This window comes from Cetorhinus maximus, chromosome 18 (assembly GCF_964194155.1).
Source record: "Cetorhinus maximus chromosome 18, sCetMax3.hap1.1, whole genome shotgun sequence".
Lineage (NCBI taxonomy): Eukaryota > Metazoa > Chordata > Chondrichthyes > Lamniformes > Cetorhinidae > Cetorhinus > Cetorhinus maximus.
Window position 1 is genome coordinate 38635639 of NC_135896.1, and position 19748 is coordinate 38655386.

A 19748-nucleotide genomic window follows, 5' to 3' on the forward strand; every position below is an offset into this window, starting at 1 on the left:
ATACAAATCATGAATTCCAAAGCAATAGAATGCAATTTAATTTATTTCGTCACCTTGAAGGCATGGCTTTGGGCATTGGTCTTTAATCAGGGCTGTTTTTCAATTGTGTTGTTTTTTTATATTGTCAGCCTTTTTGAAACAGTCAGCTTTTTCAAATTGGCATGTTAAGACCTCAGAAAAAAATGTTAAAAAACATTGAGTTCCACATGATTACCTACCTTACATCGGGGTAGCTTGTAACAAATGCAGCAACCTCTATCTTTAATGCATTGATATCATTGATTTTTATTATTTCTGCCACATCTTGAATGGCTTTGTCTAGCCAAGCGGCACTAGACTGCTGAAAATATTAAAAACAAACAAAATATTTTTGACTATCACTGCACTTTTGTAATGACAATACCATACATAAGAACATGGTTGGATATGGATTTACAAAATCTAAAGTTGCTCAGAGAAATAATGAAGTTTTTGTTATGGTTGGGTTCTCTTGGAAGATGATGGGTGTCTTACTCTTAGTAAGAGATCTGGTTGGAGGCAAAGATCCTTTCTTCAAAGTACTTTTATTTACATAATTGACTATCTACAAGATTACAGAACATTAGGACAGAGCTACTGCTCCTCTCTTAGATTCTCCTCACTTCTGTCTCTCTGAGTGACATCATTATGACATAGTTCCTTACGCACATGCTCAGCAGCTATTAGCATTAACCCTTTACTCTACATCTCCCCCTGAGTCTTTATCCCTACATACTATATGCACAACCTCCTACAAAGTCCAAACGTAGAGTTGATAATACACTTAAACTACACAAAACAACACATGCCTAAAGTGTTTGCATCAATTTAGCCTTTGTAGGTAAACTGATGGGTCCTGAAAGTCAGTGGGGCATTATGTCTGGCATCTGCCCCAAACCCTATTTCTGACCCTGTCAAAATTTGTTGTGTCTGCAGGAGGCCTCTTCATTTGCTTACCACTGAGGGTGCCTAAACACTAGGGAGATACTTGTGATACTTCCCTCTGTCGCAAATCCAATAAATCCGATGCAGGTCAACTGGATGGATTGTGGCCTGAATCCCTAGGTTGTTCCCACATATGCCCCTCAGTCAGTCAGTATACTTCATACATGTAGCCAATCATCCCCAGTGAAGGCCTGGGAAGCAGAAACTGGAACATTTGGAGTCTCCACTCCTGATCCCACCCGCCCTTACATCAATTGATCATGGCAGAGGGCAGAGACCTCATCGATGGCAATCCATACCAGAAACATCAGTAAAATGGCAGGACCTAGCATATACACATCCTGGACTAGTTTTCAGCCATGCCAGTGCATTCCTGCCAAAGTTACTTTGAGCAATTACTGAAGCAGCCATGGATTCTCAGGATCATGATGTTTCCAAAAAACTTACTGGCATCTTATATAAATTGCTTTCTCCTTTCTAACTTTCATTTCTCATTATACACATCTCTCAGTTCCCAGCAGTTTGAATGGAACAGGATGATCCTAATTTTGGACTTTTCCATACCCATTGCCCATTTCTACTTCATAATAAGCCTTTTTCCAAGGACAGTTCCATTTTTTTTGGGAATATCGCAAACCATGTGGTAGAAAAGTGCATTTGTAACTGTTTAAAAGTACATATTGGTTTGCATGGCATTTAATATATCCTCAAGACTTTAAGAAATCACATCTACAGGTACAGAATGTTTTACGAATAAAATCTGTAATGTGTGTAACTTTTTATCAGTGCTATCACTGGTACACCATTTTGTGCCACTGAGTGGTAGGACACACAGTCACACTGTGCTAAGCTCCTGATCTCTGATAGGCTTCCTGGGCAGGAATGGAGGGAGGGAAGAATAAAATCACAGAGCAATTCAAAACAAACCATTTCGCAGTATTCCAAGTAATTGGTTAATTAAATGTTCAGCAAAGGCCATAAAGCTGGTCATCTGCTCAAATTTTAACGGGAGAATAGTGGATGGTAGATTGGGGGACTTAAAAAGAATGAAAAAGGAAAAAGTCACTTCAAACCATATTAAATCAAATTATGGTAAGAGGTCTGCATGCTTAGTTAATCCTTACATGCAAAGCAGGTTCAAGGAATATGGCCTACTCCTGCTCCTCTTTCTTATCTCTCTTTTGTTCTTAAATATAAGAAAAATTAACAAGATAGTTAGCCCAATCTGCTTACCTGCTCTGCAAAAAATTGTTGCAGCTGATTAGAGTCCTGAATAATTTTATCAGATATTTGATACCAGTTATTTGATGCACATCTCAGAGAACTGTTAATAAGGACTGTTATGTATTCCTGAACAATTTTACAGTGTGCCCTCTCTACCAAAGTCTGCAAAAAAAAATAAAATTCAACTTTATTTCCCACAAGATGGATGGATTTTAACAACATTTGTCATATTTACATAAATCAAAGCTTACATTACCTTGCAGGCTGCTCTATTCATATTGGAAAATTGAGCAAAGTAACATGTTATTAAAGACCTCACTTCTTCCATGTTCAGTGACCTGGAAAGTCCATCGTCCTTCAGATTGTCTGTCAAGCAAATCTTTAAAAGCAAAAAAGAAAATTTAAAATGTAATGTAAAATGTTGGAGCTGATAATCCATATCTCTATGGTACGCTGGCTTGGATTTTCATCCTCGAGCCAGGTAGTGGGGAGTCGGGAAAGTTCCCAGCTCGGCCCACCTGGCTCGAGAGAAAGTGCCGCAAAGGTGGGATCTTCGTTGCTGGAGGTTGGGTGCAGGCTGGAATCGGGTCAGCTGACCCGGGAAGAAGTGCGGAGGCCGGCTGTTTAAAAGGCCTCCTTGGTGCTGTGTCCTAGTAAAAAGAAAATACAAAGGCCCTCCAGCCCTCACCCCTTCACCCTCCAAACACTCGCCATGCTCCATTCATGCAACCTCATGCATTCCCAACCACCCCCTATGCCAAGCTTTGGCGCTTCCATGCCCATTGACCCAATGTACACTTTATAGAATCATCGTATATAGTGAGTGGTGTAAAAAAAAAGCTTTGAAAAAGTGTAATCCATTGATAACTGTCTCCTATGCTTGAAAAAAAGTCTGAAGTGGAAGCTAATAAAAGTGTCAATCATCCAGATCCTTTGAAGTTTCAAAAACCACAAACCCTTGATACCACGTAACTTGCGCAAACAAACATTGTGAAATTTACCCTGAAATCAGAGAGCCTGAGCTGTCAATCAAACAATGTTTCCTCTGGGGAGCAGCTGTTCTCGTATTATAATAGCTGTCTGGGCTCTCAGCTAAGCAATATATAATGAGGGGGCATAGGGGATGAGTTGGGGGATGTGTGACATGGCATAGGGGGTCATTTGAACTTACCTTTTAAAAGGTCCCCTCATGCACACAAGGTTTAATGACTCCTCTAAGGGGTCAGGAACCATGATTCTTTAAAAAACTTGGCCCATATCCATGAAAATTGCAGAGGAGAAGGAGATATCTATCTCCACGATGGAGCTGACCATGTCGGGAATGCCAGATGCAGACTTTTAACAGCAACCAGCTCACACCCTTTAAAGGCCCTCCTGAAAATTAGGCAGCCCAGGAACGGAGTAGGGAATCCCGGAGTCGGGACCCCCCCCCCACCATTTTTAAAGGGCTCCCGAGTCAATCCAACCTGGTGAAGATCTAGGCCATTCCCCCTGTAACAAGATGAAGCATCCACACCCAGTCCTCACATCCACAATGAGATAGGTGTTTGGGTATTGTTTATGGACTGCTTACATTTCCACCATGTCAACACTGACTTTTTGATGCCTGATGACACCTCACAGTAGAAAGAAACAGAAATACTGGGAGGAGAATCCCACAGATAACCTTGCCATTCAGTGCATTTTGAAGATGTAGAAGAGTAAGTGGGAGCAAAGTTGAAGGCTTTGGATGAATCATGGAGCGTGTGTTCACAGGAGCCGATGGTTGTGGCAGTGGAGGAACAGGAACCTGTTGGCCACAGGGCCAGTTTAAATCCTTCCTTAACTATAGAGCCCCATCGATTCGCACCTCCTTGGGCTGACATACAATAAAAGCTTGCTATCAGAGTACCAACGTTTAATGCAGTCCTTTGAGTGTAAACAGGGTGTGCTGCAAGGTCTGGTAGCAATTGTGAAAGGGTCCATAAGCCACATATGTGCAGTCTTTTTGGACCACTTAAGCAGTACTGTTTTAACTAACTGGGGGGAGTCAGATGAGGAAAGTTATTATGCAGGGGTTTCATTGTCCTCATAGTTACCTAAAGGTGTGCTCCCAAAAGGTCAGTGGACATGCGGAGCAGTACTCAGCAGCAGCAGTATGGCTGCATCAGGCATTGTGGCACTGCTGTAGAATCATCTCATGACCCAGCACAAGAATGAAGAGGACCATCTCAGTCATAAGTCATAACAGTCAGCCACCTCACTTATTCTTGTCACTGGACAAGATTCAGATATCAAAACAAACTACAATTACCACCAATGTACCCTCTAATTATTTTTTGGAGTGTGCAAACAATTTGTTTAAGTGCACAGTAGCCTAAAGGAGCTGTCTTGCGCACGGTCTGCACGGAAACTTGTTCCAAGGTGCTATACAGAGGGTTAACCAAAAAATAAATGCCAATTTAAAGAAAGAGATACCAGGAAGAGTGACCAAATGCTTGGTCAAAGTTGTATAGATTTTTCAGGCTGTTCTTAAAGGAGGACAGAGAGGTGGAGAGCCAGAGGGGTTTATGGACGGAGTTCCAGAGAGTCGAACTTATGCTGCTGAAGATACAGCCTGCAATAATGGGGCAAAAAGGAGGGAGGATGAGGTCAGTGTCAGAGGAATAGAGAGTTTGAGACAGGCAAGAATGGGATTTATAGAGCAGGAGGAGATTATATAGATAAGGAGGGGCAAGTCCACGAAAGAATTAAAACATCGAGATGAGAATTTTAAATTTCAAGCATCCCACCGAGATGGCACGAAGAAGAAAAAAATTGAAAAGAAATTTGTTTCTCTTCCATATTCTCTTGTTTAAATTCTTTTTTAAAAACATGGACAAATGGCTGAACTGATAAAATGGCGACTGCTGACCACATGATGGTAGTTCTGGAAGTTTCTGAGCAGTTTAAAAATGGACAAAGGCTAACTCATCCAACCCCTGGAATGTAACACTCCTTGCATTGTATAAACATTCCAGCTAAGCCAATGCAAAGGATAGTAGATGAGATGTCTGCACCAGCCAGTTTTGGACAAAGGCAGAGCTATTTGTGATTCCTCATCTCCAACATTGTCCTAATGGTTCTGCAGTTGCCTGATCCAAATACAATGAGTTTTAATAAGGGGCCTCATTAGCTGAATAGCTCAACCCAAAACCACCCTGTCACATGACTGAGACTTGAGCTGTTTGAATTGCTTTAATTATACAGTTTTCGGATTTCATCATCAGTTACTGTTTAACCTCAGAAGAGATAACGGGACTACAGTCTATAGCAGCCTGCCTCTGACTTCCATCTCTCTCAAAACCTGGTCTCCGGAAAGAATCCTGGTCTCTGGAAAGAATCCTGCATTTCTCCTACAAAGTGAACTAATTTTCAGAATGCAAGAATACTTTGCTGCACTTTCACCTGCCCCAGCCTTCAACCGAGTTCCTAGGAAAGAAACGAGTACTTCCACCAAACAAAGCCAACTGAAAGGGCCTTCCTTGGACAGTGACTTACTGGACTCAGGACTCACGTGAAACAATAATTCTTATTTATTTTTATCGTGGTTTTTGCCCTGAACCCTTTTCTTTTCCTATCCCTCTTTGATTGTATGAATGCAAAAAGGGGTGGATGTTACGAAACCCCTTCCCGTATTTTGTGTGTGTGTGTGTGTGTGTGTGTGTATATGTGTGTGTAGATGATTAGATCACTCTAAATCTGAAGGGTTGGGGGAAAATACGCCACCACTTATAAAAGGTGGGGGAATCAAAAATCAAAAACGCCTTTCTGTTTATGGACGGGTGGTGAGAGGAGAAATCGGGGCTGCTTTAAATTAAACATACTCCTGTCCATAGCACAAGGTTAGAGAACTGGAGGTTAACATAAGACAATGAGAATAAATGGAAAGCTATTTCTCTCGTTGTTGTTACATCTGCCACTGAAGGTGAAGCAAAGGTAATGTTTTCACCCATTTGTTAGCCTGTTTTTAAACAATATATCTTAAAAACTAATAGACAGATTTCAAGAAACTTGGTACACAGATGGGGTATGGCCCAAGGAAGAAATTCTTCGTTTTTGGCAAAGATGCAGATCCGGATCCTGGAAATTTTTAGAGGATCTATTAACATTGGGGTACGAGGTGGGTTGCTTTATTTAAAATATTGTTGATTGTTTTAGAATGTGATGGATTGTCTCAGCAATTGTGTTAGAATTGGTCAAAACTATCAAATTGTGAGCAGAGTTTTCACAGCAGATTATTGGATGGGGATTGGCTCCTTGGTGAGATAGAAGCTCTGAATAAAGACATTTTTTTGTTTTTGTTTGTAGATACATAGTATCAACCATGCAGGGAAAAGCCTCAAGGGAGAACTACGTAATTATAATGATGCTGAGTTAACACAGAGTGATGGAAGTATGCACTCTACTGATATCCTCTTCACTTGTTATTGCTGTTGTTGACAGGGGTGATGGATGAAATGCTGCTATCACTAAGCACCTATCTAAAAACCGATTACCCACATGCACTTATCAGGCAGTAAATTGGGCAAAACCAGTCCTGTCAACCCTGCGAAGTTCTCCTTACTAACATCTGGGGGTTTGTGCCAAAATTGAGAGAGCCGTCCCACAGACTAATGAAGCAACAGCTTGACATGGTCATACTCACGGAATCATAGCTTACAGACAATGGCCAGAACTTTTCGCTCATCGGGCGGGCATGCGGTCATTGTGCACTCGCGTGATATTTCAGTTAGAGGATGCGTACAGGAGTCGGCAGTTGCTCGCTGGCAATTGAAAGGCCTATTAAGGCCAGTAAAGTAATTATTAAATTCAATTTTTCGCTGCCTGTCCAACCTTATGGTTGGCGGGCATGCGAAAAGCCCAAGTGGTCTTTGGGTTTTTTAGGAAACCTCATCTACAGGCAGGATAAAGTTTCCAACAGCTATTTAAAATTAAACTAAAATTTTAATATTTCATTAATAACATGTTCCTGCTCATGTGAGAGTCATATGAGGGTACATGTTTTTTAACATTTTAAAATTCTTTATTTTTAATTTTAATTTTTAAATCTTCATCTGCCTCAGGGAGCTTTTCCTGTGCGCATCCGCGCGCACACATGAAGTTCCCCGCTCGCCTTCCTGCCCCCACCCCACCACACAGGCAACGCTGCAGTGCACATTTCACGCTGGGCAGGCCTTAATTTGCCCGCCAGCATGAAATCGCGATCGTGGCCCAATCAAAGGCCATTGAAGACCCCACCCAGAGTACATTGTGGTTGGTTTCCCGACCGCTCCCGCTCGCCCCCGCCGAGCCCGCCCGACAAGGGCAAAATTCTGCCCAATGTTCCAGGCACCAACATTAGCATCCCACCAGAGGTGGCGGCACAGTGGTATACAGTCAGGGGTTGCCCTGGGAGTCATCAACATCAACTCTGGGCCCCATAAAGTCTCATGGCATCAGGTTAAACATGGGCAAGGAAACCTCCTGTTGATTACCACCTGCTCCTCCATGTTGAACACCACTTGGAGGAAACACCGAGGGTGGAAAAGGCACAAGATGTACTCTGGGTGGGGTCTTCAATGGCCATTACCAAAAGTGGCTCAGTAGCACCACTACTGACCGAGCTGGCCAAGTCCTAAAGGACGTAGCTGCTAGACTGAGTCTGCGGCAGGTGGTGAGGGAAACAACAAGAGGGAAAAACCTACTTTACCTCATCCTCACCAATCTACCTGTCGCAGATGCATCTGTCCATGACAGCATTGGTAGGAGTGGCCACCACACAGCCCTTGTGGAAACAAAGTCCCGTCTTCACATTGAAGATTCCTTCCATCATGTTGTGTGGCACTACCACCATGCTAAGTGGAATAGATTGCGAACAGATATAGCAAATCAAAACTGGGCAACTATGAGGCGCTGTGGGCCATCAACAGCAGTAGAATTGTACTCAACTACAATCTGTAACCTCATTGCCAGCATATTCCCCACTCTACCATTACCATCAAGCTGGGAGATCATCCCTGGTTCATGAAGAGTGCAGGAGGGCATACCAGGAGCAGCATCTGGCATACCTAAAAATGGGTGTCAACCTGGTAAAGCTACAAAACAGGACTACTTGCAAAACAAACAGCGAAAGCAATATGTGATAGACAAAGCTAAGTGATCCCACATCCAATGGATCAGATCTAAGTTCTGCAGTCCTGCCACATCCAGTTGTGAATTAGACAATTAACAAATATCCTCACTCTCAATGATGGGGTAGCCCAGCACATCAGTGCAAAAGACAAGGCTAAAGCATTTGAAACAATCTTCAGCCAGAAGTGTTAATTGGATGATCCATCTCGGCCTCCTCCGGAGGTCCCTAGCATCACAGATGCCAGTTTTCAGCCAATTTGATTCACTCCACGTGATATCAAGAAATGGCTGAAGGTGCTGGAAACTGCAAGGGCTTTGGGCCCTGACAATATTCCAGCAATACTGCTGAAGACTTGCGCTCCAGAACTAGCTGTACCCTTAGCCAAGCTGCTCCAGTACAGCTACAATACTGGCATCTACCTGCCAATGTGGAAGTTTACCCAGGTATGTCCTGTACAGAAAAAGCAGGACAAGATGCACCAGGCCAATTTCTGCCCCATCAGCCTATTCTTGAGCATCAGCAAAGTAATGGAAAGTGTCGTAAACAGTGCTTCAAGCGACACCTACTCAGCAATAATGTGCACACTGACGCTCAATTTGGGTTCTGTCAGGGCCACTCAGCTCCTGACCTTATTACAGCCTTAGTCCAAACATGAACAAAAAAGCTGAACTCAAGAGGTGAGGTGAGAGTGACTGCCCTTGACATCAAGGCAGCATTTGACCGAGTGTGGCATCAAGGAGCCCTAGCAAAACTGGAGTCAATGGGAATCAGGGGGAAAACTCTCCACTGGTTGAAGTTTTACCTAGCACAAAGGAAGATGGTTGTGGTTGTTGGAGGTCAATCATCTTAATCCCAGGACATCACTGCAGGAGTTCCTCAGGGTAGCATCCTGGGCCCAACCATCTTCAACTACTTCATCAATGACCTTGCTTCCATCATAAGGACAGAAGTGGGGGTGTTCGCTGATGATTGCACAATTTTCAGCACCACTTACAATTTCTCAGATACTGATTCAGTCCATGCCCCTATGCAGCAAAACCTGGACAACATTCAGGCTTGAGTTGATAAGTGGCAAATCACATTTGTGCCACACAAATGCCAGGCAATGACCATTTCCAACAAGAGAGAATCCAACCATCTTCCCATGACATTCAGTGGCATTACCATCTCTGCATCCCCCAGTATCAACATCCGGGGAATTACCATTGAACAGAAACTGATCTGGACCAGCCATATAAATACTGTGGCTACAAGAGCAAATCAGAGGCTGAGAATTCTGCAATGAGTAACTCATCTCCTGACTTCCCAAAGCCTGTCAAGGCACAAGTCAGGAGAGTGATGGGATACACTCCACTTGCCTGGATGAGTGCAACTTCAACAACACTCACGACGCTGGACACCATCCAGGACAAAGCAGCCCGCTTGATTGGCACCCCATCCACCACCTGCAACATCCACTCCCTCCACTACCAACGCACAGTGGCAGCAGTGTGTGCCAATTACGAGATGCACTGCAGCAACTCACCACGGCTCCTTGAAACCTGTGACCTCTACCACCTAGAAGGACAAGGGCAGCAGATGCATGGGAACGCAAGTTCCCCTCCAAGCCACACACCATCCTGACTTGGAACTATATTGCTGTTCCTTCACTGTCATTAGGTCAAAATCCTGGATCTCCTTCCCTAACAGCAGTGTAGGTGTATCTGCAGCGGTTCAAGAAGGCAGCTCACCACCACCTTCTCAAGAGCAGTTAGGGGTGGGCAATAAATGCTGGTCTAGCCAGTGATGCCCACATCCCATGAAAAAATTTTAAAAAGGTTTCTTTAATCGGCTTCTTTTTGTTTTCTCTGTACATTGGGGAGTTTTACTTGAAGCAGTTGTACTTGAGTACAGCCTTTGCTCTTTTCAACATGGTGTGATCAGCCTGCTCTCTGAACAGAAGGAGGCACATATCATCCTGCACCTCCCTGGAGCTGATGGCTGTATACTGGACCAGACAAGAAGTATCACCTGAGATGTGCTCAAGGATATTGCTCCAAAAGGATTTCACAATATTCATCAACTTGGGGTAAATGGCAGTGTCAAGGTGAAGCTGCTTCAACATGTTATAAATGTAGATAGAATAACTTTCCTTTCTCGACCTTCTTCATTTCTTGCCACCCATTGCTAAGGATTTATGTATCTTTTATGTACCCTTCTTGGATGTCGTTTTCTGCTCTTCTAACTTTACTTAACAGCATGGAATATTGTCAAAAAATTGTCATTGAACTATTTTAATGCATTTCTCAATATTAATCCGCAGTGACTTGTTGAATGGCACTACACTTGATCTGGCAACCCGAAAAGAGAAGTGAAAGTTATTATTATAGGGGCCGCTTTACAAATTTGTTTCAGGATCTCTCTGTTCTTCTGAAACCTTGAAAAGACTTTATTGTCAGCTTCTCTCATTTTTTCATGAGAAGTGTGTCCCTATTAAGGTCAGCATTTGTTGTCCATCTTTAATTACCCTTAGGAATGTTGGAAACAATAATTTCACAGCTGGTGTAGCAACACAACTATTTCTTCTGTATTCTGACCAAATTGTGAGTAACGGTTTAAGCAAAAATCCAAACAATTAACCTAGCTAAAAAGCTTGTGCCGCTTTAACCACTGCCTTTGCATAAGACTTGCCTTTGATGTCTGTTGTGAGTGGGTGGAAGTAATAATGGGTAAATTTGATTGAGGTTTTTAGGGTTTTGAAAGAATTAATAAGATAGATAGAAACTTCTTACACTGGTGAGGGAGTCTCGGACAATGGGACATAACCTTAAAATCAGAGCCAGGCCAACCAGAAGAGAAGTTAGGAAACATTTTTTCATGAAATGTGTGGAACTCTCTCCCATACAAAGCAGCAGAAGCTAGCTCAATAAATCATTTTTAATTTGAGAATAATAGATTTTTGCTTATCTAGGGTATAAAAGGATGTGTAACCCAGGCAGGGGGATGGAGTTAAAATATGGATCAACCTTGATTTCAGTGAATGACAGAACAGGCTTGAGGGACTGAATGGTTTGCTCCTGTTCCTATGTAGAACAAGAGAACAGAAAATTGGCCCTTCAGTCTTTTACCAAAAACTTCATGCATAGCCACAAATGTTTCCATGACATTTTCCTGACTGCATCAAATGCTAAACAAATCCACAGCAAATACAGAAACACTGCAATTGTCATGCTAAATTAAAAGAAATGCTCTTTCAGTTTCACAACACTAACTATGAGTTCCAAGGTTTCCAAATTCCTAGCTAAACATTTCCATTTGTGTAATTGCATCAGGATTAATTGTTGTGGGGGAGGCAATACTCACTGCTTTTGTTAAAGGAAAATTAACTCATCTGTATTAGGCATGTGAGCCAGCTTCCTCTGAATCAAACACTGCAGTGTTTTATGCTCTAAGTTCAATGACTGCAAATTTGAGTAAAGAGTAAAGAGCTTATTGCATTGCTTTTGTGCCTCTGGGTTCCTGATGCGTGATTCTCACATAGTCAGTGATGACTGCAACTTGAAATTGGCAGAATTTGAAGAATGATGATCAAGGAGACGTGCTTTTTCTCTACTACCTCCTTTTGACTGCTGCCAGAAGTCATTAAATAAATGCACAATAGTCCTTATAATAATGTCAGGATGCAAATGTGCCTGATGACATAAGAGTGCAGTCTCATTGCATCAGCGCACCACAAATGGGCACTGGCAAACAGTTGCAACTTGTTTGTACATGTAGTATATCATGGGAAACAACTGTGCAGCCACATAGAGAGCAGGTGCAGTCCAGTCTGGACGCTGTCACATTTAGGTCACTCGATCATACCCACAATATGACAGGCAACTCAAAGTTTAAATCTGAAGCTTTCCCCCCCTACAAACCATTACTTATGGTCAAATTTTAGTCCTGGGACATTGCTACAGCAGTTCCTCAGGATAGTATCCTAGGCCCAAACATCTTCAGCTGCTCCATGAATGATCTTCCCTTCATCATAAGGTCAAAAGTGGGGATGTTTTGCTGATGATTGCACAATGCTCAGCACCATTCTCAATTCCCCAGATGCTGAAGCAGTCTGTGTCCAAATGCAGCAAGACAAGGACGATATTCAGGCTGGGACTGATTAGTGGCAAATAAGATGCGTACCACACAAGTGCCAGACAATGACCATCTCCAACAAGAGAGAATCTAACCATCTCTGCTTGATATTCAATGGCTTAATTCTCACCATCAATATCCTGGAATTTATTTGAATTGAATTGAATTAATCAGAAACTAAACTGGACCATCCACATAAACACTGTGGCTAAAACAGCAGGTCAAAGGCTGGGAATTCTGCAGTGAGTATCTCAACTCCTGACTCCACAAAGCCTGTCCACCATCTACAAGGCACAAGTCAAGAGTGTGATGGAATACTCCCCACTTGCCTGGTTGAGTGCAGCTCCAACAACACTCAAGAAGCTTGGCACCATCCAGGACAAAGCAGCCCACTTGATTGGCATCCCATCCACCACCTTCAACATTCACTCCCTCCACAATCAACGAACAGTGACAGCAGTTTGTACCATCAACTAGATGCAGCGCAGCAACTCTCCAAGGCTCCTTTGACAACACCTTAAAAACCCACAACCTCTACCACCGAGAAGGACAAGGGTAGCTGATGAATGGGAATACCACCGTCCGCAAGTTTCCCCTCCAAGTGACACATCATCATGACTTGGAATTATATTGCTGTCCCTTCACTGTCGCTCGGTCAAAATCCTGGAACTCCCTTCCTAACAGCATTGTGGGTGTGCCTACACCACATGGAATGCAGTGGTTCAAGAAGGTAGCTCACCACCACCTTCTCAAGGGAAATTAGGCGGGGGGGGAAATAAATGCTGGTCCAGCCAATGATGCCCTCATACCTTCAACAAATAAATAAAATAAATCTTGAAGCCGCTCTTAAGTTACCACGTGTGCCTGAATTAGAATAAATTTAAAGGGGGTGCATGAAACCTTTCAAATCTAAATTAGACTGAGTTGAATTTAGAAATGATTAGCTGTCATATTCCCTATAAATTACTGAACCATAGAGCTGTAGAATATCATCCATCCACTTTTCATGGCAGATTCCACAATACTAGTAAGCACAGCCAAAAACAGGAGCAAGTCGTGATTTTTATTTCTGGTTGGAAAATGTCACTCAGCAAATTACTTTACTGGTCATTACAAAGGGCTGAGCACAAAGCCCATCCATCTGCAGGAAACAGTGTAGAGGTGGAAACCACAACTTGAGGTGGGGCAGAGGCAGCTTTTGGCTCATTTACTTTAAAGCACCATGTCATTCATCACAAGTGCCTGTAGCATTGCTGCAGTTTGGAAGAAAATTATTAAAGCATCAACAAATTGGGCCTTCTGCTTGAGAGCTGATAATAGTGAACAAATATGATTCATGTCAAACTAGTATTTACAATCCAACTGTTCATGTCACATTAGAGAATCTGCACAGTGGGAGCAGTAAATGTGACCAGTGTCTTAGGACCATCCATTTCTGGAGATGTTACTTCTACTTACCTGTATGAATATAATCAAATACAGATAAGGATTCCCAGAATAATAGCACTAATCCTACTAATTTGCATTTGTGTATCTTTCCCAAAATCAAACTTGGGACTTTACATCTATTTTATTCAGTTAAGTCTCAGTCATGGCTGGATTGGCAGCACTCTCATTTGAGTCAAAAGGTTGCAGAATCAAATCCCACACCAGGAACTTAAGCACAAACACAACAGTGCAAGATCCACCTTATAATGTGTAAGGTTAAGGACACCTGACTCAATAAGTGTAATCTCCAGCGGAAGACTAATGGGCATGATGATGTGCTCTCAAGCTTCTCTGATCCACTCCAGCTTATCCAGCAAGTAACTGAACCCTGTAATATTTAAATGGTAAAATTCATTGCCGACTAAGTCCATGCCACTGATCTAAATATCAAAATATTTGATCTTCCAGCATTATGAAATAAGAGGACACAAATCAATCAGCCAGTTCAATATCATAAGATTTTTATACAATTGTACAATTTGAGAAAAGATAGTAAAAGGTTAAGAAACAAAAAATAGAATTGGTTGGTGCAAAGGACTTCCACTGAAATGTATATTAAGGAATTTAAGAAAATTGGTGAGATGACATTATGATTGTATTTCTTAATGGAAATGAACAATTACAATTTGACAGGTGGTGTTAGGGGAAGAAGGGGTGGTACGGGTGGATAATACAACTCATTTCCTGCCACCAAAGAACATAGGTAACAGGCTTTTACTGAATTGTATGTTAAACTGTCCAAGATTTCCTCCTAGTGGTTTAATGAAAAATCGGCTGACATCAAAACAGTCAATAATAGAGCAGAGGTAATCAGACCTATTAGGACCAGTAACTAATGCAGCCACTGCCCTGATTGCAAAATTATTTTATGAAAAGATATAATATTGCAAGGAAATGCATATGTAATTGGTTTGCCAATGAAAAAAATATCTATACTGTACCTTGACATCGTAAAGAAGTTTTTCTAATAGTTGGTCACATTTCTTGGTTTCTACTTCCATAAGTACAGCCAAACTTTCCCTAGTATCTTCTGTTGTGTTGTGTGCTATTGTTGTCACAAGATCTCTGAAGTAAATACAACTTATTATAATCTCCAAGCCTTTGCTGCAAGACATATCCTTGGACTTCTCAATATATTCCGGATAACTTCATGGGCAAAAAGTAGCAAGAATATATTTTTTAATTTTAGGAGTTGCATGCATATACAAAGCTACATTATGCAGATAAAATATTGCTCCAATGATAAATACATTCCAGGAATTTCCACTATAATTGAAGCATGCCCATGTGTGCCTGAATTCCTGTTAGCCATCACCAGCAGGATAGGCTCCAGCTGGCATCATAAACTGTAAAATTCCCCTTTCTGAGTTTTAGATTTTTTAAACTTTATTTTTTCCAAATTAATTACCTCAGCCACTGAATGTGGGCAGAGGTAATGTTTTTTGTTGCTATTTGTTAGACTGTTAGTCTGTTTGTCTGATTCTCAAAAACTAATGGACAGATTTCAACTAAACTTGATACACAGATAGAGTATGGCCCAAGGAAGAACTGATTAGTTTTTGGCAAAGATCCAGATTCAGATCCTGTAATGTTTTAAAGGGTCCATTAACATTGAGAGATAGGGTGAATTGATCTTTCTTTCAGACAGCTGTGGATTGTTTTTAATTTAGAATGTTGTTGATTGTCTCTGTTGCTGTGAGGGAATTTGTCACTGTTGTCAAAATGTGAGCAGAGTTTTCACAGCAGGTTGTTGGATGTGGATTACCCTAAAGCCTCCTCAGTGAGATGGAAGCTCCTAATAAAAATATTTCTTTTTTTCAGCTTTGTAATTACAGAGCCTCAAGGAAGAGCTGCATAATAATAATAACATTGAGTTCACACAATGTGGAGGGGGTGAGTGCTCTACCTCAGTGTCCTTTACACTTGTTATCTTGCAAATTATCTGAGAAAAATTCCAGTTTAAAAGAAAAGATCTTATGTGATTTGGCTCAATTATGTGCATCACCACTGCACATTCTGAATTATTTAAAATATATTTTTGCATGGTCATGGAGGGGATTACTGGAATATTATCCGTATGACTCAAAATTCTGCATCATGCTCTATTTAACCTGACACTCCTCCTGTGTGACTTTGAACCAAAAGTGATGTAGCCTGTGACTAACTTATTTTTGCTTCACAGCTTCAGTATTGTGCCTAAAAACAGATTAAATTCTTGTATTTAAGTTGTATACTTAATTTAAACATTTTCAATTCTGGTAGCAACAAACAATGTTAATTTTTTTTTAGTCATTCATGGGACGTGAGCAATAATTGCCCATCCCCAATTGCCCTCGAAAAGGTGGTGATGAACTGCTTTTTTGAACCGCTGCAGTCAGAATTGTAGTCATATTCTTAACATTGTGATAAGTAGTTATAGTTTTAAAGAATGATGGAAGTCAACTGCAAATATGGTTTCAGGTACAGCAATGGTCTCACCTCTGTAAGATGCCAATGAGTTGAGCAGCACAAAAGCTTTGAATCCTCAGTTTTAATGTCTCACTGATCTGTTGACCCTTTTCTATGAAGTACACCATTATCTGTATGCACAGCAGAAAAGGGTTTATAAGAGCAAAATCATTTTTGAACAAACCTTCCTTTTTTCACAACTGTACCAAATGTTTATTCTGGTATATCGATGAATGCAGCAATTAAAAGTACTTGAGAAGTAAATTAACTTGAATGGCTGCTTTAAGAGCCAAAAAATATATTAATATCTCTATTAAATTTTTTAAATGCTTTGGCTGTCCTGCATATTCAATAGTCACTGCAAGACGTTTACTGAAAAGTTAGTCATCCAAATGGATAAGGTGCTAATTCAAGTTTATGAAAAACATAGGCCTGAATTTTTCCCATGTCAGGTGGGCTCAGTGGGAGGAAGCGGGGCAGTCACGGAGCCGACCGCCGCCCACGATCGGCTCCACACAGCCATTTTACGCAGGCGGGCCAATTAAGGCCCACCCAGCGTAATACACGAGCGGTAGCGCTGAGTGCTACCTGTGCAGGCGGTGGGAGAAGGAAGAGTCAAGTCCAGCCCTCTTTCGCACGGAGCTGCCTCAGGGAGATTGAAGCGCTTTTTAAAAAAATAAATTAATGCAATAAAAATTTAATGAAACATGTCCCCTCATGTGTATATGTCACATGAGATGGGGCATGTTTTTATTTTTCAGAAAAAGTTTTTACTTAATTCGTAAAAGCTTTAGGAAACCTCATCCCGCTCGTGGATGAGGTTTCCTAAAAACAGTAAAGGCCGCTTGGCCTTTTCGCCTGCCCGCCAACTATAAGGTTGGACGGCAGCGTAAACTTTAAATTTATTACTTCGTTAATGGCCTTAATAGGCCTTTCAATTATCAGCGGGTGCGCAGCCCACTCCAGCGCACGCCCACCGAATGAAACATCGCAAGACTGCGCAATGACGTTGGGATGCACGACCGACATCATCAAGCGTTATTTTATGTTCCGGTGTGTCAGGCCCACCCCCGCACGCCGAATGTAAAATCCTGGCCATAGGGGTAGAATTCAGATGCAGAGTCGGCAAATACACTGACACTTAGGGCAGAACCTGGATCCATCACATTTCCACTCTGTTGACTAGGCAACAGAAAATTCAGTCAATGGAAAAGGCCCCTTCTTTTACCCACACCCCAGCACATTAATAACAGTTTGAGGTCTATGTGGGGTGACCCCTATCCAGGAATCCTGCCAGATACACCTTCGATATGGTCAGTGATACCTATATCTGCAGAAAGCATGCATGGAAGTCCAACTTTTAGGCCCCATGAAGAAATAATTGAATGACAATCAATCCCAGAGGAATTGATTTATGTATGATTCAGGGCCTAAAATGTGGGGCAAAACGTGGCCAAAAAAGTACCTTCAATTTCTAGTCGAATTGTCCTGTTGAACACCCTATCAGAGAGATAGGGTGCTGCTCTGATATTACATTAAGTAGTTCTGATATTTCACTAATAATGTCACTTCTGGTGTGAGCACATGCCATCAGATGTTAAGGACCCCTATCCTAAGGATTTGGAATGAAGCCATGGGGAGGTCAAAGCAATAGCCAAGAGTTTCGCTCCACAAGACATCTGATGATGCAACAGAACTGTCACAATTTCTACCCTATAATTCTTAGCCTGTTCGGAACTATCCATGTTTTAGTAGAGGTTGAATATTTCCACACGGGAGGGCTGTGTTTAATCTATAGGAAATCTATACAGTGTAAATCAACGGAAATGGATGTGGAACACTGGGGTTTTATGTTTAAATCAGAATGATGTTTACATTAAGGGCTGGATTTTCACTGAGTTGGGATGACTTGGGAGCCCTTTAAAAATAGCAGCAGGGTCCCAATTCCAGGATCCCTGACCCCATTCCTGGGTTCTCCAATTTTCAGGAGTGCCTTTTAAGGAGCCAACCTGGTTCAGGTAGCGAGCCTGCGCTCTGTATTCCTGATCTGGCCAACTCCATTGCAGGGATAGGCAAGTCTAGACCCCCGCAGTTTTCATGGAGTCAGGTCAGCTTTTTAAAGCGTCATGATTCACGGAACCTCAGAGATGTCGTGAACCATAGCCTACATGAAGTAACCTTTTGAAAGGCAAGTTCAAAAGGTCCTCCTCATGCCCCCCCATGCCAAGGTATGCTGGCCCCAAACAATCCCTATGAGCCCCCATGATCCCCATACCAAGGCATACACCCAAACAATTTCTATGGCCCCTCATGCCCTCCTGCCAAGGTATACCCCTCAAACAATCCCTATTGGTCCCTCATGTCCCCATGCCAAGGTTTGCCCCCAAACAACCCCTACGCCCCCTCAAGGTTTGCTGCCAAACAACTCCTCATGCTCCTATGCCAATGTATACCTGTTCAAACAACCCCTATGGCACCTCTATGCCCAATCACCTACTGTACAATGTATAGAACCATTGAACCCTATTGTGACAGTCGGATGTGTAAAAAAACGCTTTAAAAAACATAGTTATTCATTGATAACTTTCAACTTTGTTATAAAAAAACTCCTCCTTACAACAGCCCAATAAAAGTGTCGATCATCCAGACCCTTTATTTAAAGTATCAAAAGCAGAAACTGTACTCTAATGGATATCTGGGCTCTCAATCAATAATATATAATGAGGCTTGGATCGGAGCCCCGAACCCCTTTCGCCTGTTGAAACACCTGTTGAGCCCCAGGGAACATTTGCTTAATTGCTTGTTTGACATCTCTGGCTTTCTGATCTATGCTGTCAATTTCACAATGTTTATTTACACAAGATAAAGAGGTTTCAAGTGCTTGCAGTTTTCCGGGTCGGCTGGCCCAACTGCAGGCCATCAACCACACCCACCCCCCCCCCCCCCCCCCCCCCTCCACCCACCCCCCACCACCCCCACAATGAAAGCAATGAAAGTCACGTCCTTGCGGGCACTTTTTCCTGAGGCAGGAGAGCTGAGCCTGGAATTTTCCCAACTCCTGCAACCTGCCTCGAGGATGAAAATCCAGCCCTAAGTATCCATTTAGTTAGAATTAACAACATAATACTATTTAAATGGCTACAAAAAAGTACAAAATATCTAATTACTTTCTTGATGGACACACTGTGCAATAAGTGAATAAATACCTACCTGTTTAATATCAGTTGGCAGTTGTGACATTGGCACATTCTTCATCCTAAGTCTTCTTATTAGTCTTACATTTATTTCTGACTGAAAATAAATGATTCCTTCAATCAGCCACACTAAAATTGAAAAGTTCTGAATCTGAAACAGTAATCTATGCATTTAGGCTTTTATA

The 19748-nt window shown here is 42.0% G+C and overlaps 1 protein-coding gene across 1 annotated transcript; it reads right to left on the reverse strand.

The window, feature by feature from the left end:
* Window positions 1-1808: 1808 nt before the first annotated feature.
* Window positions 1809-19657, reverse strand: LOC144693531 (tumor necrosis factor alpha-induced protein 2-like). Its single transcript, XM_078563375.1, has 6 exons — window positions 19580-19657; window positions 16400-16500; window positions 14863-15067; window positions 2444-2566; window positions 2197-2349; window positions 1809-1835 (listed from the first exon to the last, which is right to left on the reverse strand). The coding sequence occupies exons 1-6, from the start codon at window positions 19622-19624 to the stop codon at window positions 1809-1811; spliced, it is 654 nt and encodes a 217-aa protein (XP_078419501.1). The 5' UTR covers window positions 19625-19657.
* Between the last annotated feature and the right edge of the window lie 91 nt (window positions 19658-19748).

What these genes read in the sequence shown, in the direction of transcription:
- LOC144693531 (XM_078563375.1), bottom strand. Translation starts at nt 19,624, where the DNA reads ATGAAGAATGTGCCAATGTCACAACTGCCAACTGATATTAAACAG. An exon ending in TGAATAGAGCAGCCTGCAAG is followed by an intron (nt 2,350 to 2,443) that starts GTAATGTAAGCT and finishes TTTTTTTTGCAG; the next exon opens with ACTTTGGTAGAGAGGGCACA. An exon ending in AACAATTTTTTGCAGAGCAG is followed by an intron (nt 1,836 to 2,196) that starts GTAAGCAGATTG and finishes ATTCCTGCCCAG; the next exon opens with GAAGCCTATCAGAGATCAGG.